The sequence below is a fragment of the Anopheles ziemanni genome, chromosome 3 (assembly GCF_943734765.1).
Source record: "Anopheles ziemanni chromosome 3, idAnoZiCoDA_A2_x.2, whole genome shotgun sequence".
Taxonomy (NCBI): Eukaryota; Metazoa; Arthropoda; class Insecta; order Diptera; family Culicidae; genus Anopheles; species Anopheles ziemanni.
Genome location: NC_080706.1, coordinates 94,690,699 through 94,705,189, shown reverse-complemented (window position 1 = coordinate 94,705,189; position 14,491 = coordinate 94,690,699). Strand labels below are relative to the sequence as shown.

Below are 14,491 nucleotides of genomic sequence, written 5' to 3'. Positions count from 1 at the left end.
ATATGGCCAAGCCTGGATGACGTTTTAATTATGGGTAGCATAACCTAATCAATGGTTCTTTTGTTCTACGGCGGGGACGTCGAGAATTTCCACCCAGCATAAACACACCATTCTTTCCGTCCGCTTTCGTCGGCAGTTGCAACTTTTCGGCAAGCAGAATCGAACATTCCTTCCCAAAATTGCGCCAGCTCGCTCCCCTCTCGAGAGGAAAATACTTTACGCGTGAAACTCATAACCTCGCAAAGTTACACACAAAAGATGGCTTACGCACCCCGGATGGCCGCGGTTCACCCCGGAAAAGCACTCCATTCTCGGCTTCCCAACTAATGAAAGGATCTACCGCGTTGTACACAATGCCATGGAGATAATTTTATTAAATGTAAATTCAATGTCGACCATGCTTATGGGTATCAAAACTCGTAGAGAATGTTTTTTTTTTTGTTATCAAGTATTTACCATTTGTCGAAATAAAATTCTGAAGTATTCTGCTCCAAAATTCTGGCTGATATACCTTCTTTTCCTATGGATGCGTATATGTTCCAGGGTCTGCCCCCTCCCCAAGATTGGGGTTATCTTTAGAGTTTGGTCGAAAGTTTTCCAAGTTATTTTTCCTGGTACTTCACAACCACTCGATGACACCAAGCATAATGTTAGCTGTCTTTATCAATATTGTTGCTAGAATTTTGTGTGTTGCAATAAAATATCAAACTTTTTCAATGTCGATAAGAAAACCTTTAAACATAAAATTATTAGCTTTTCTCCTGGTTATGGTAATCTAGAATAGTCGTGCATAGATCAATAAACTACCTAAACAAAATGAACCTCTAAAAATATCATTAAAGATTTATCATTCAACAACTCAGCAGCAACAGCAAGTTCCCGCAGTCTATTTTCTAACAGTTTGTTTCGTAAGAATCGGTCGTAATGTGGAGAAATTAATGCACAAACAAAACTTTCCCAGACTACCAAATCATCCAATAACGCCGTATCATTCAATCAGTAACTTCCAGCCAGGATTATTCTTCTCCCCGAGCGGAAGTAGACACGACACAGCGAATGAAACAAACACGCGGCATAAGAATAATATTTGCTGGCATACGAAACAAAAAAACAAGCAAAACTCGCCATCAAAACACCATCGGAATGGAAAATGAGTTGTCCGGCAACGGAAAAGTCCATGGTTGATTGCGGCTAGAAACATGCCCCAGGTAACTTCCGTTTTGATCGGACTTATGGAAATCCTTTTGCTGGCTCCTTCCCGCCCTTATCGTGGCAATCGACATCAATAACTCTCCGGTTGAGAAAGTTCTTGAGATAATGGCTAACGAATGCGATGCAAACCGAAACCGGTGGAAGGATAAAACTTTTGGGACAAACAATGATTTATGCGATTCCATCCTTGCCTCGGGACATGGAGGTGCGTTTCAAAACTTCAATTAATCTAATCACCTTCCTGGTTTGTTAAGAAAACTCGTCACGACGAGAAAAGAATCGTGCCATAAGTTTGTTGGTTTGGCAACGTCATGCAAAGAATGAATTATTCACCCTTAATGATCCCGCAGACATTGCATCTATAAATATTATCTTTTGTTAATGTGTCGACTTTGCTAGACAAGTATTTCTCGAATGATAGAAACAGTAAGGAAAATGAATTACTGTAAAATATGGTTTATTATATCAACAAATAGATATTGGGGAAACAACTACATAAACGAACATCCCTTCGAAATCCCTAGCGAGAAAATTCGTCACGAAAACGTTTCGCTTCAGCAGCCATCTCCTCTATCGATCGCCGCGGACGTTCCGGTTCCTTGTCGTGCCGATTGAGCTCGATATAGATCTGATCGTTCTCCGGAAAATCGCCCAAATGCCGGGGCATTACATGGCAGTGAACATGGCACACGGTCTGCCCGGCCTCCGGTCCATCCTGTACGGTGACGGTCGAAGAGCTGGCGTTGTACAGCCGCTCGGCGACTTTCTGCACTTTGCAAACTGTCTGAAAGAAATCGTTCCTTTCGGCAGGTGTTAAATCGGGTAATCGGTGTGCAGGACGTTTGATTGATACAAGAACATCTACAAGAAAAATCATAAAATAATGTTGCAAGATTAATTGGAAGACAGCTAAGAGTCGTTACATACGTCCAGGTACAACACAACGGATGTTGGTAAAGGCGAAGCAATGCTCGGAAACGTAGAAAATTGTATCCGGGGGAATCTCGAATTCTCCGAACAAATATTTTTCATTGGTTACCGAACCGCTCACAAACGCCATATCTTGCCGGGCAGATAAACTGTACACGTCGTCCCGTCGGTGATCAAAGCATGGCATATTCGCTCGAACACTTTCTAGCTTCGCATAGTTGAGCTCTGCGACGACGACATCCAGATCCTGGTTGCCCGCTTCGCCTAGAATTTCTCCCCACGGGTTGACGACCATCGCGTGTCCGTAGCTCTCCCGTTTCTTATTGTGGAATCCAATCTGTGCGGCGGCCACTACGAAACATTGATTTTCGATTGCACGTGCTCGCAACAGAACTTCCCAGTGGGCACGACCGGTAGAAACGGCAAAGGCTGACGGGTAGGTTAAAATATCTGCTCCCAACTTGCGGAGGATAGTACTCGCTTCGGCAAAACGCATATCGTAACACTGGAAACAGAAATATCTTACAAATGACATCGAAATGGCAAAAGGCATTCTCTTGGAAACATACTATTTGTAGTCCAATCCTTCCGATAGGGGTTTCAACTGGCGCCACCAAAGCTGGTCCCGACCTAACCGTTTCCGATTCCCGAAATTTAAACTCGGGCGTAACGACGTTAAACATGTGCAGTTTCCTATAGCTGGCCACGAGCTTACCGGCGTTATTGATGAGTATATGTGTGTTGTAAATGTTCTTTACTTGGCCGTCCGTTTCCGTCGACTCCTCGATTATGCTTTCGTGTACGCCACCAAACGACATCCAAACATCATTATCCCGGGCCAACTTCTTGTACGCTTCCACCGTAGGACCGGTTAATGGTTCCGATAATTTCAATGTTTCTTCGCGATGTGTACCAACATAGTCACAGCATTCTGGAAAAAAGATAAACTATCCCAGAAGACTCATAACAGGGCAGGGAGAATATAACGCGATGGGGTATGAGACTGAGTCTTACCTGAACATCTTTAGCCTTTGATTGTTCGGTAATTGCTTGAACCTGTGCCAGGTTGTGCTGTTTATCGTTAGTGGCCCTCATCTGTGCCACGGCAATGCGTGGCGCTTTGCCGCTCTGAGACGCCATTGTGCGAACGTAGCTTGTTATTGACCGACTCGGTGCACAAACGGATTGCACTCGCAACCTTATAAGCAACGAAGTCATTAAGGGTTAAGGAACGAAGATACAGGATGTACAGTCAAATTATCGACAGCAAATTCACAGCACACAATTCTAGGATGATTTTCCGTTCAAAATCATACGTAAAGTTCTTTAGTTTCCGATTATTGAGCTTATCGCTGTGCAAACCAGAAAAGCCTTATCTGTTTGTTGTTGTTTTGAAATAATGAGGTTTCTTTCCTTCTGTCAAATCTTATCGAAGTAGTCAAACAAATTTCAATGAAACTGAAGATGAAAGACGCTAACCGATTTTTGGAGGATTTCTTTAACTGAACAGGCTCACAGTAGAGTTTTCTTGTAGTATTATTTATTATGAAGGTGTAATTGAATTGGTGCATACGCACATACGTACTACAATACCGTGTGTTGTCGCGGTCTTATTTCATTTGCTCAAAATTCCCCTGGTCCTGATTGAACACTTTTGTACATAAGAGCGTTACTGGAATCTGTTACATTTCTGGCCGAGCATCTGATGAATCAATGAGTAATGCTCCATTTTGGGTTCAGTTAGACAACATGCCTATGCCAAAATAAGCCAAAAGCTTAACGATAACTTAAGCCTACGATGATCTGCCGAAAAATCCTATAGTCCTCCACGTCCACGGCCGGAAGATTGTTGTCCTTGGCCTTGCCAACCGCCTTTGTTACCGCCACGACCGCCTCCTCCACCACCGCCCGCCCCGCGACCTCTTCCACGAGCAGCTTGTGCTCGCAGTATAGCTGATTTGCCGCGCCCAGCAGTGCCGGTCTTTGCACCCTGCTTTTTGAACATCGGCGCGTTTTTCAGCATGTCGGGAAGTATCAGGAATCGTATCTTCGAGCCTCGGATGTACACATTTTCCAGATTCGACACCCGGCCATCGCGGTAGGTGACTGTGACCTGTGTCATTTGGCAGTTCATATTATCCTCCGCTTCTATCAGCTTTCCGCGGTAAACTTCGCCGGTAATCGTCTCGCAGGTAACGATATGGCCCTCGGCCTCGTGCAGCACTTTGATTGGAACACCGATCGACATGGTTCAAGCAGATATTTGACTAATATTCGCGTTTCCGGAGTACCTCAACGTGAGTTATGGCGGCACAGGAGCTTGAAAATAAACAGAATGCTTCTTTGCACCGCTTGTCAAATGTCAAACTCGGTAGCAACTAATTACACCGTACTTGGTTCACCAAAGAGGAACTGGATCTTTTGGTAAGATCTAAGATTTATTCAGATAAATTCATGAATCTTTTGAGATTTGAATCTTCAAACGTTTATTATTCTTTCGAAACCTAAATGAATCTTTCATGGTTTTGTCACGAATCTCCACGATTCTTTCATTCCCCTTAAAAAAAAGGGTATCCTACTGCCCATTTCTGGCTCATCACTTTTCATCACTTGATGCATCTTTGGGATTCATGAATCTCTCGTTGAAAGATTCATGAATCTCTGAAACGCAAAGAATCATTCAGATTCATGAATCTTCTTCTTCTTCTTCTTCAATTCGGCGAGGATTTACTCCAGTACGGCTATTGAATCCAGCTTCCTGGGCCTTCGCAAGCTAACCTGGAGACATAGACCTCTATTGGTTTAGGACTGGCAACTAAAGGCCATATGTCCTGGTTTTCTGTGGTTTTCGATTTTCTGTAGGCGTCGCTTTTTGACTGCCACCATGCGGCCAGGAGCACTGCTAGCCAACCACGCTAGTGCGCAGTCAAAATGCGGCTGTTCACCCGCCGTAACGAAAGGAATATTTCCTTCCGTTTGTCAGATCGCACGAAACTCGTGATCCGCTTGATTACTCAAACAGCACGAGATGTGCGTCGGCTAGGATTTCTCTGACTTGAGCTCCAGCTCGGCGACACCACGCGGCCGTGCCTAAGATAACCTTACTTTTCAGCTAACCCTTTCAGGAACCTCGTGCACTGCTAACCATCCGCTCTGATGCGACGCCGAACTGGAACTGAGATTCATGAATCTGAACCTGAATTACACAACTCTAGTAAAGTCCCACCTGTCAAGCTCTTGCTACAAAACTGTCACAACCGGAGGTTCCAAAACAATTTCGGTCAGTGGTAAAAATGCCTGAATTAAAATTAATTGCAAAAGTAAATAACCATGCGCAATTCAAAGTGAGCCGCACTAAATTAGCACGGGCATTGCAGCTGCTCGAAAAACCAGTAAACAATAAAGACTCCACAGCTATGAATTTGAAGTGTAGTGAGCACATTCTAAACCAGGTATTGTTCAAGCCGCACTGTTCACGGACATCTAAAAAACAAAGGTGGCAAGAGTTGTTTCGGACTGTGGTTACCCGGCACGAATGGGATACTTTCGTTCGAGCTCTTCGATTGTCCTCGCAATGGCTCACGTTTGGTGGATTACAACTCTTATTGCGTGTAAGTTCGGAAGCGCACTACCATTGGGGCCCAGTGTGTTGATTCATTCATTTATTTCCAGAACACCTTTTTTGGTATCCTCACTCATCCAATGTACAGGGACCCTCAAACACTGCGGTTATTCTTATACGCAATGTCGCCCTGCCGCAACGAGAAAGATATTGAATTTTGCATTCAAACCATCCTGCAAGCCTTCAACGGTGAACAAACGACAGTAGCGAAGAAGAAAATTGATAAACCGGTCATCCGATCGACGGAAGAAGTGAAGCAGGATGAGGAGCAAAACAATCTCGACCTTGAATAAATCTGTTGTTTTTTTGTGCTGAACCAGCAGAGAAGTCGGTGTAGCTGTCAACTGATGCTATATTACACCGCAAAGTCGGAATGGTTTGAATGTTGATTGAATAAAGGAAATTATTAAGTTAAAGTATTTGTGCAAGCGTAATTTATTGGATTAAAATAATGAAAAAATATACTCTTCGAATTAATCATTAAAGCTGGCATCATTTTCATTGGGAATGATTTTTTCGTCAACTTCTACAACTACCTCGATGTCAAGAAGTGAAGAACCAAAGTGCGGAGTATGCACAGTTTACACCGACCCAGTGACAGCTCATTACACCATCTCGATTTCTTCGCAGCAAAAGTTGCCGCAGATCGGTTGTTTCGTGTGAAGTGTGTGGAGGTTGTATGCTTAAGCGAAGAAAAAGTTTCTTTAAGGGACTCGAAACCGATTGTGTGAAATTCATCGATGCTGCACTTCTATTGTCCGCACCAGTGTCGTGGCGTAAAAACCAACAACTGTGGACCATCTTGGAGTGGACAGTGCTAGTGGCGGAAGGTGTGTAAATACGGAACGAACGGGTGGAGTTTTTCATCATCATCCTGCAAGAGTGTGATAAGAAAAAGAAGGTGCGTGCGGGCAGCGTAGTGAAAAAATCTGTGTGTCGTTCTTCCTCGCCGTTTCTTTCTTTTTTGCAATCGTATAATGTGCTTGCTGCTGGCGCTGGCGGTGCTGCCGCTGCGGTCGCTTCATTCTGCTACGTAGCGGAAACGTAGAAACGATAGGAAGATCCGTCGGGGCAAAGAAGAGCACGCGAAGAATAATTTTCCAATCGCATTCTAGATCGATATCTGCTGCATTGCTCTTTGCCGCTGTCGCTCTTCCCCGTCCGTCGTAAGATTCGTCTCGTGTCGTCGTCTTTACCTAGCAATGGGATGGCTAAAAATGCTGCATATGAATGTGATGAAATCCCAATCCCCCATACGGCTGCGGTCATCGGCAGCTATGGGTTGATTTTTTACTGATTTATTTGTGAAGTTATTTCGTACGAGGCGAAAAAGTTCTTAGTCGTTTTTCTTTTCGCATCCAGCTAAGAAGATGCAATCGGCGTCGCAGAGAAGAAGATGGTGCAAATAATAGTCCTTTACAGCACTGGTAGTGTTTGATTGTGTGATTGTGTGCAGAGGACTATTTCCAGAATACTTCGCGATGGAGGTGCTACGCAAAGTGCACCACAGTTGTGACGATTTTGTATACTTCTTGATTTTGACGTTTCTATTTTTTGCCTTTTTTAGATGCAGAGCCCGAGGGCAGGCGCAGTTACGCATGTTTGCTTTCGATAGTTCGATAATTTGGATTTTCCAAAAAATCATGCGAATAGTCTCCTGAATCTGCATTGATTTCTAGAAACAGCCCTATCAGCCAACTTTTTTCACTGTTTTTTTTCCCTTCATTACGGTAAATGGGAACGGTAACAGATCCTCTCGGACCAACCGTCTACAACGAGAAATAGAAAGAGTCGGGCATCACGTATCCTACGTGCTCGCTTTTTAGTTTCTTTTACTAACGGTGGTCACGGTGCGGTGGACAAAAACCGTCCAAATGTTGATAACAAAATCGAAAACTAGGGCTCAGTGCATTGGGAAGGAGAAAAGAGCAAAAGACTTGCCCACCATGCTGCAACGGGGCTACGTAATGCCGTAAATGAAGATGAATGTATTAGCCATCCATCGAACGGTGGTTGAGTCTCGATCGTACAACATTTCTTTTCATGCTCCCCCCATTGTGGATGACTGCTATTATCGACCTGGTTCGTTCATCCATCCATATCTTGGCTGTGGAGACCTCCAAAACAGTTACGCGCAATGCCACACCGGCCGACCCGGGTACCGGCACCCCACTGGATGCGAAGGTGGAAGGCCAACCGGCCACCAATTTACTGCCGAATCTGTGGTGTTCAATAAAGGCCTAATTGATTTGCGGATTACGCTGTCACCCAAGAACATGCCCAAAGCGAAAAGCTTCTTCTTTTCGTCTAGCGGCTGATCTACCAGATGAGCCGGAAAATATCCCCCAAGCTTTTGCTACTAGTTACCAGTTTACTTCGATTGCTTTCGTGTGGAAAAAGTGGTTCAACTCGCCTACTTCGTGCGTATATGATATCACGTAACACCTAAGAAGGTGATGGGGTGAATCACATTTTTGTGCAATGCGTCACCGTTTGGTCGGCGCTGAGCTAATCTTTTCCGTGCAGAGTTGCACCACTCGCGTATCACGTATCCACGGGTCGCAATTTTGTCCCGTCTCCCCGGTATCAATCAGCCGAACACGTCGCGTATCCCTTATTAAAAGAAACCAACGGGCGCCGACCGGAAGCCCCGTTCGGGATGCATACAAGGCTACGGCCGGCTCTAGAAAAGGAAAACGTACAGTATCATTATTGGATTGAAAGTGCACACGACCGTGGAGCTACTATATTCGGGGCCCCTTCTGCCTGTTCTATCCGCTTCCCATGCGACTCGCAGTATTTTACTCAATTATCGACTAGGTGTAGAATGAAACTAGTTGCCAACAATGTTGCACCAGCAGGGAATGCAGGCCAAAACGCACGACTAGTTGCCAGATTCACGCTACTCGTTATTAAGAGAAAAGTCTCAGTATGTTCGCTCTCAATGGGCGGGGGGCCCTTTGTAAGAAGAGTTATCTCTCTCATGTCCTAGCATCGCCGCAACCGAGTTGCGGCCACGAATAATCGATTTCGTCTTGGATGAGAAAGCTTCTTAAACTATTGGAAAAGGCCGATCACGCACCCAGCCTTTCCCCACCCGTTAGAAATCTTCCTGCCTCAAATAATTTTATTAGCGATGGATTTGTTTTGCATGTGAATCGAGTAATATCGTATTTATTCCGTGGTACAAACATCTTCTTCACATCTACCGGCGATGGCGGTTTACATTTCCCTCCCCATTACTAAAGACCAGTCCCGGACCACACGGGAGGAATGAGATGGAAATCACCACATTCAAGCAGACGTCACTGAGCTGCGTGGGCGACCAGACGTTTTGCGGGGGAAAAGCATGATTTCCTGGCTCCGCCGGCCAGTTCGCATTCCTGCAACCGGGTGCCGTTGTTGTCTTATTGTTTTGCAGCCTTTGTTTAAAAAACTGAACGGCTACAAGGAATGTAAACATGCATAGGGAGTGTTGTTCGAAGTGTCTCAAATTTATGATTCAGATATTGTCCAGCTTCTATGTTTTGGAGTAAATATGTTCATTCATATTCGTTAAAATCATCCCTTGTCTAAAGACTCGCCACCTAGAGTAGCGATTTACCACAGAGTTGAGCTATCAGTTGTCACTTTTATTTGCATCAATCGATAGTTCGATCTCTCGCTATCGGTCTGGCCGATTCGTATGTGTATTCGTTTTTCGGATGCACCACGTGCGTACGCGTCTGCACGCATGTGTGGGTGAGAATGCATCAGTGCATTGCGAAGCAGTCTTCTTCGACCGCTCGTCTGGGGAGAGGCAGGGAGGGAGGGATTGAATGACTAGAAAGGAGATCTCTTGCGTCTCGTCGTCTCTCCGGTTTACTTTCTGCATCTATTACGCTCTCACGCAATGCTTTTGGCCGGATCTTATCGAAACCATTCAAACCTCTACTTCTCTTCAGCAGTCGCGAAAAGTCCTCGGAACGCCAACAGACCGCTGTTGGGGATTGGCAGTAAATAGGGCCACAGTTGGTGTAGTCGTGAGCGCAACACAAATGGAAACGAAACCAATGCCCCGTTCGCGGCTGAACATGTGTGCAGTAAGTTCCGATAAAGTAGACGACCGGGCAGCTTTAATGAACCGCGAGCAGTTCAGCTTTTTTTTTTCAAATGTTTTGTTCGCGATACATCTTGAAAACAATGTAGGTGGAGGAACGTCTCGGACCGCGGGTGGCGTGTGATGATGGTGTTGGTTTCAGCCGGCAAGGTGCACCCCACACCAACAGAGATCGTTGTCACGTCTCGGAGCGTTTTGCGAAACTCTCGCCCGCTTTCGCATCTTGCATCTTGTGCCGGTTCTAAATTTGTGCAATTTTGCAGCAAAACAAATGTGTCCACATCGCGACTGATTTGCCCCGCGCGGAGCACGCGCGCTCGGTTGAGGGGGGGGTGGGGCTGTGTGTGGAAACGAGGGAGGCAACGGATGACTGACACTCCGCCGAGGTGGCATTTTTGGCATCCACCACACACACGTTGTGGAAATAGTGATCTAATCCAATTTTTTAATGTCAGTAGACAGTGTTGTGTTGTTTTCGATTCATGATTCCTTCCTCGTGTCCGCAAACCACCATTCCTCGCATCTCCTCATACAAGATGTTGTGCTGCATTCTTTTTTTTACCTCACGGCGATCTTTTGTTCGAGCGATCCTCCCGCTTGCCCCCCGAGACGTGATTCTGTTTACCGCAATATGATGTTATTGCTAGACCACGTCTCCGCTGAGAGTATGGTGCACGGTCATGAGGGGGCTCGTCAGCGATGCAGAATGAAACTTGAACACCATAACGTGGTACGCGTACACGTTTTAGCTAAGCCACAAACTAAGCCATTCCCGTGCGCAGGAAGGCAGTGCGTCCAAAACCCTGGGATGCGCAACCAACCTTACACGGGGCCGGAACTGGAAGGGGCTAGGAAAATCTACATGCTGTGTGGATTCCGAGGAGGTCATATTCCGGAAGCAACCGCTGCTGCAACAGGGTCGCATTCTTTACATACACCAGCAGGCTTCCGGCGCCAATGCGTATCGGTTTCCGTTTTATTTATTTTTTTCCAATAGCTTATCATCCTTGACGTTAACCATCCCAATGAAGCTTTGTGTTGTGCAAGGCAAAAAGGGGTTGTTCTTAAAATATGATGCGCATTTTGTATGCAGTTTTTCATCTGTTCTCTTTATCGTTAGTTTGCCTCTATCGGTGAATAAGAGTCAGTATCCGCTTCAGGTCCGTGGTTTGGGGTTTCGCGAGGGCCGAGGAGCGGTTACGCCGGTTAGAGCGCCAAGGCGCTCGCTCGACGGCATGGGTTCGAATCCCATCCGAGACCGGACCCTCCCCGGCACGAGAAGGCTGTAACTATCCACGAACACAAAGGGAACAATTTAAGTAAGCCCATTGAGGGGCTCGATCGAAGACGATCTTTACGCTAACAAAGAAGATCCACTTCAGATTCAATATCAATAATATTCTGACCTTAGGTTCCATTTTCTACCCATAGCTTAAAAAACTCGGTGACACAAATGCACCAATCATCAAAATGTAAAGATTTTATGGTGTTGAAAGTAGTCTACACAACCTTTTTTGTGTTCGGCTTTGTGCATTTACCCATTGAATTCTACAGTGAAACTCTCTAAGGTGTAAACTCCCCAAGCTCAAAGCACGAAACTAGGCATTAACTAGGTTGAGTTATCGATTACAACTTCAACAATCTAGTAGTCTATAGTTATCTAGTAGACTGTGACGAAGATAAAGCAAGGATTATTCTTAGTCTGTCTGTTGTTCTAGCCTGTGGTCTGTTCTGTACGTGGAATAAAAGAGGAGTGTAATAAGCGAACCATATAACCAACAATTTTTACTTTTATAAAGTGTAGCCAGTTGATCGTGTAAGTTGGTTCCGTTGTTGTGCACATTGTAGAAGGGCTCGTAGCACTAGCAGCTCTTCCAGGTGTACTTTGTTTTATTTGACCTGCCCTATCCTTCTCATTCCTCCATGGGAATCCCCCTCTCCCCTCGCGGTGTTGCGGAAGGCCAGGATACTAAACGGTATATTTTATTTGTTCATTCCGACAAAAGCAAGGGCACCTAAAAAGGTGCAGTAAAAATGGGCATAAAACACACACATTGACGAATAATAAAACAAAACACACAAACCGCGCGATATGTGTAACACGGGTGGCTAAAACAATAATAATAATCTACACTAAAACGCACCAGCACCAGCAACAACAAGTACGGCACCGAATAAGTAGCTCATCATCTTGCCTGCCTCTAGCTCAGGGGTCGGCAAAGTGCGGCCCGCGGGCCAAATCCGGCCCGCCAAATGATTTTATCCGGCCCGTAAGAATATTTTAGTGCTTCATACAAAAAACCCATCCCAATTTATATCGGATTTGCCAGGTTTGTTTTCTTCGCAAAAATGAAGATGAAAATTGTTTAACGAGGTGTTCCTGTTATATATTTATCGATAACATTTTAAATACTTTATCTTTTCCCACTTTTTATGTAACTTTGCTATTTAGAAAGTTCCTCTCTCCTTTACAAAGGGTTTGAAAACATTAAAGCATCATTTAAAGTATTCGGCCCGCGCCTTCGGTTTCTCTTAAATCATCTGGCCCTTTTTGGAAAACGTGTGCCGATCCCTGCTCTAGCTTGTGGCGTACGGCATACTACACACCACGGTCGGTCGGTCGGTGGCGTCGTCGTCGTCGTCGTCGTCGTGTCATGGTCAACCCGCAACATCGCTGCGTGGCGCCCTCCTACCCCCTTCCGCGCGCCCGGCGTTAGGTCTTGAAGCCGGCGCCAACCGCGTCGAAAAACACAACAGCACCACGTTACGTTCCAAACTAATCGCATCGCGAGTGGCGCCCCAGCCAGAGACTCGACTCTTCGCTCTCGGATTGGATGGGACCAGAGGGTTTGGCTGGCTGGCTGGCTGGTTGGTTGGTGGTCGGCGGAACCGACCAGATATTATCGCTCTACTGCGTATTAAAGGCACACTAGAGCACGGCCAAATGCGAGGATCGTTCGGTGGCAAAATGCAGAGCAGATTATAGAGTATAGGGGGAGGCGGCCAAAACGATCGGCGAGAGAATTTTGCGCAAAGAAGACATGAAGTCGCGGCATCACATCGGATGGGAAAGTGCACGCCGAAGGAAGATCTGATATCGCACCTGACAAGACATCCGGCACCACCGCTCATGAGTTGCAGGATCATCCCCCACGTTTTATATAATCTGCTAGAAACACCTGGGAATGCCTGCACAAGTCGTGACCATTCGTCAATCGTTTTGTGGATGTCTTGTAAATGGCATATGTTGGCTATTTTCACAGATGCTAGGCCGGCGAACGAAGAAGAAGGAAACCTGCATGCCGAATGGCGAAAACGGGGACCAGGAGGAAACACGTTTCTCTGCTCTATGCATGAAATTCGCGAACATTTTCGAAAGGCAAAGCGGATGGTCTACACCGTATTTGGTTTTTGCCCCCTTTTTTTGCCAATGTGGCGTACTTCCTGCTGCTCTGGTTTGTTCCAACCACAGATTTACTTCTTGGTTGAGTTGTATTTGCAACACTTTCTCATGCCTCAAACCGAAAACCCATTGGCTTAAGCCGGGTGCGAATTTTTGGCCAACACATTGTTTTGATCTACAACTAGTTGTTTTTTTTTCGAAAAGCTCCCGTTGTTCCCATGCCGATCCATCTGTTTCTCTTAGTTTTTAGTGAGTTTGTTTTTCCTTGTGCAGACATATCTTTTCGTTATTTTGAGTACGAAACTTTTTATACTATACGTTAGTCTTTTTTCTGACGCAGTTGCCCTTTTTTGTTTCCTCCAACATTGCTTTCCTCTTCCTGCTTCGGCTAAGGAAATGCCAAAATGCGGTATAAAACAGACGACGACGACGTTATTTAAAAATACCTTTTATTTTCATGAGCTGACTGCATTTGTCGGATAAACTACAGCCGTTAACTATTTTTCGAAGAAATTGTTTGGTTCATCGAAGTATAACCCAAGGGAAGAAGATTTTCGATAATCTTGTTGTTCAGAACTGAACGGCTGGTTTAAATTGTGTAAATTTGTAACGAGTAGATTCGAGTAGGCGTTTCTAAGCTGCGCCTCAAGGGTGTAATTTTTTACCAACGCAGCAGGCTAGGTTAAGTTTTACCGGTTTCGTAACTCTCTTGCGTTTGGATAGTGGTACGAGAAGCACCCGTTTACCATTTTTGAGATAAAACACAACGTAGGAATTGGAGGAAACTAGGAGCGATAGTTTCGAGGCAGTTTCAAACAAAACACTTGTACTAAAATCTCTATAACTCTTTCTTGCGCAGGCTATGCATTTTCACTGGACACACCGGAGGAATGCTGGAGGAGAAACAGTTTGACTGGAAACACTTCAATTCAACAATGAAAAACTTAACGTTTTGATTTTGTAGAGTACAAAGCACAATTGATTATTTTATGGGGTCAGTTTATTGCTTGTAATTGCGCAGGTACATTGCAACAGTTACAGCAATCCTGTAGCTTTATTGAACATGCAGTCGCAATCGTTGCATAAGTCGGTAAAATCTCTGTTGTACAAGTGAAATAATGATTCTCAATTCGGAAGATTTTTTGCAGATAGTTCGTACAGTCATGTATTCTGAATCTGTCTGATTCATTTCAAGAAAGGATAAAAACATTAGTCATCGACTGTG

At 45.0% G+C, this 14,491-nt stretch overlaps 2 protein-coding genes across 2 annotated transcripts; both read right to left on the bottom strand.

The window, feature by feature from the left end:
* Positions 1–1,704: 1,704 nt before the first annotated feature.
* On the bottom strand, positions 1,705–3,450 carry LOC131287597 (nitrilase and fragile histidine triad fusion protein NitFhit). Its single transcript, XM_058316660.1, has 5 exons — positions 3,157–3,450; positions 2,712–3,089; positions 2,252–2,647; positions 2,140–2,215; positions 1,705–2,073 (listed from the first exon to the last, which is right to left on the bottom strand). The coding sequence occupies exons 1-5, from the start codon at positions 3,358–3,360 to the stop codon at positions 1,733–1,735; spliced, it is 1,395 nt and encodes a 464-aa protein (XP_058172643.1). The 5' UTR covers positions 3,361–3,450; the 3' UTR covers positions 1,705–1,732.
* Positions 3,451–3,712: 262 nt separating this feature from the next.
* LOC131287400 (small nuclear ribonucleoprotein Sm D3) lies at positions 3,713–4,462 on the bottom strand. The gene has a single exon (XM_058316444.1). It carries the CDS (start codon positions 4,388–4,390, stop codon positions 3,959–3,961), a length of 432 nt encoding a protein of 143 aa, XP_058172427.1. The 5' UTR covers positions 4,391–4,462; the 3' UTR covers positions 3,713–3,958.
* Between the last annotated feature and the right edge of the window lie 10,029 nt (positions 4,463–14,491).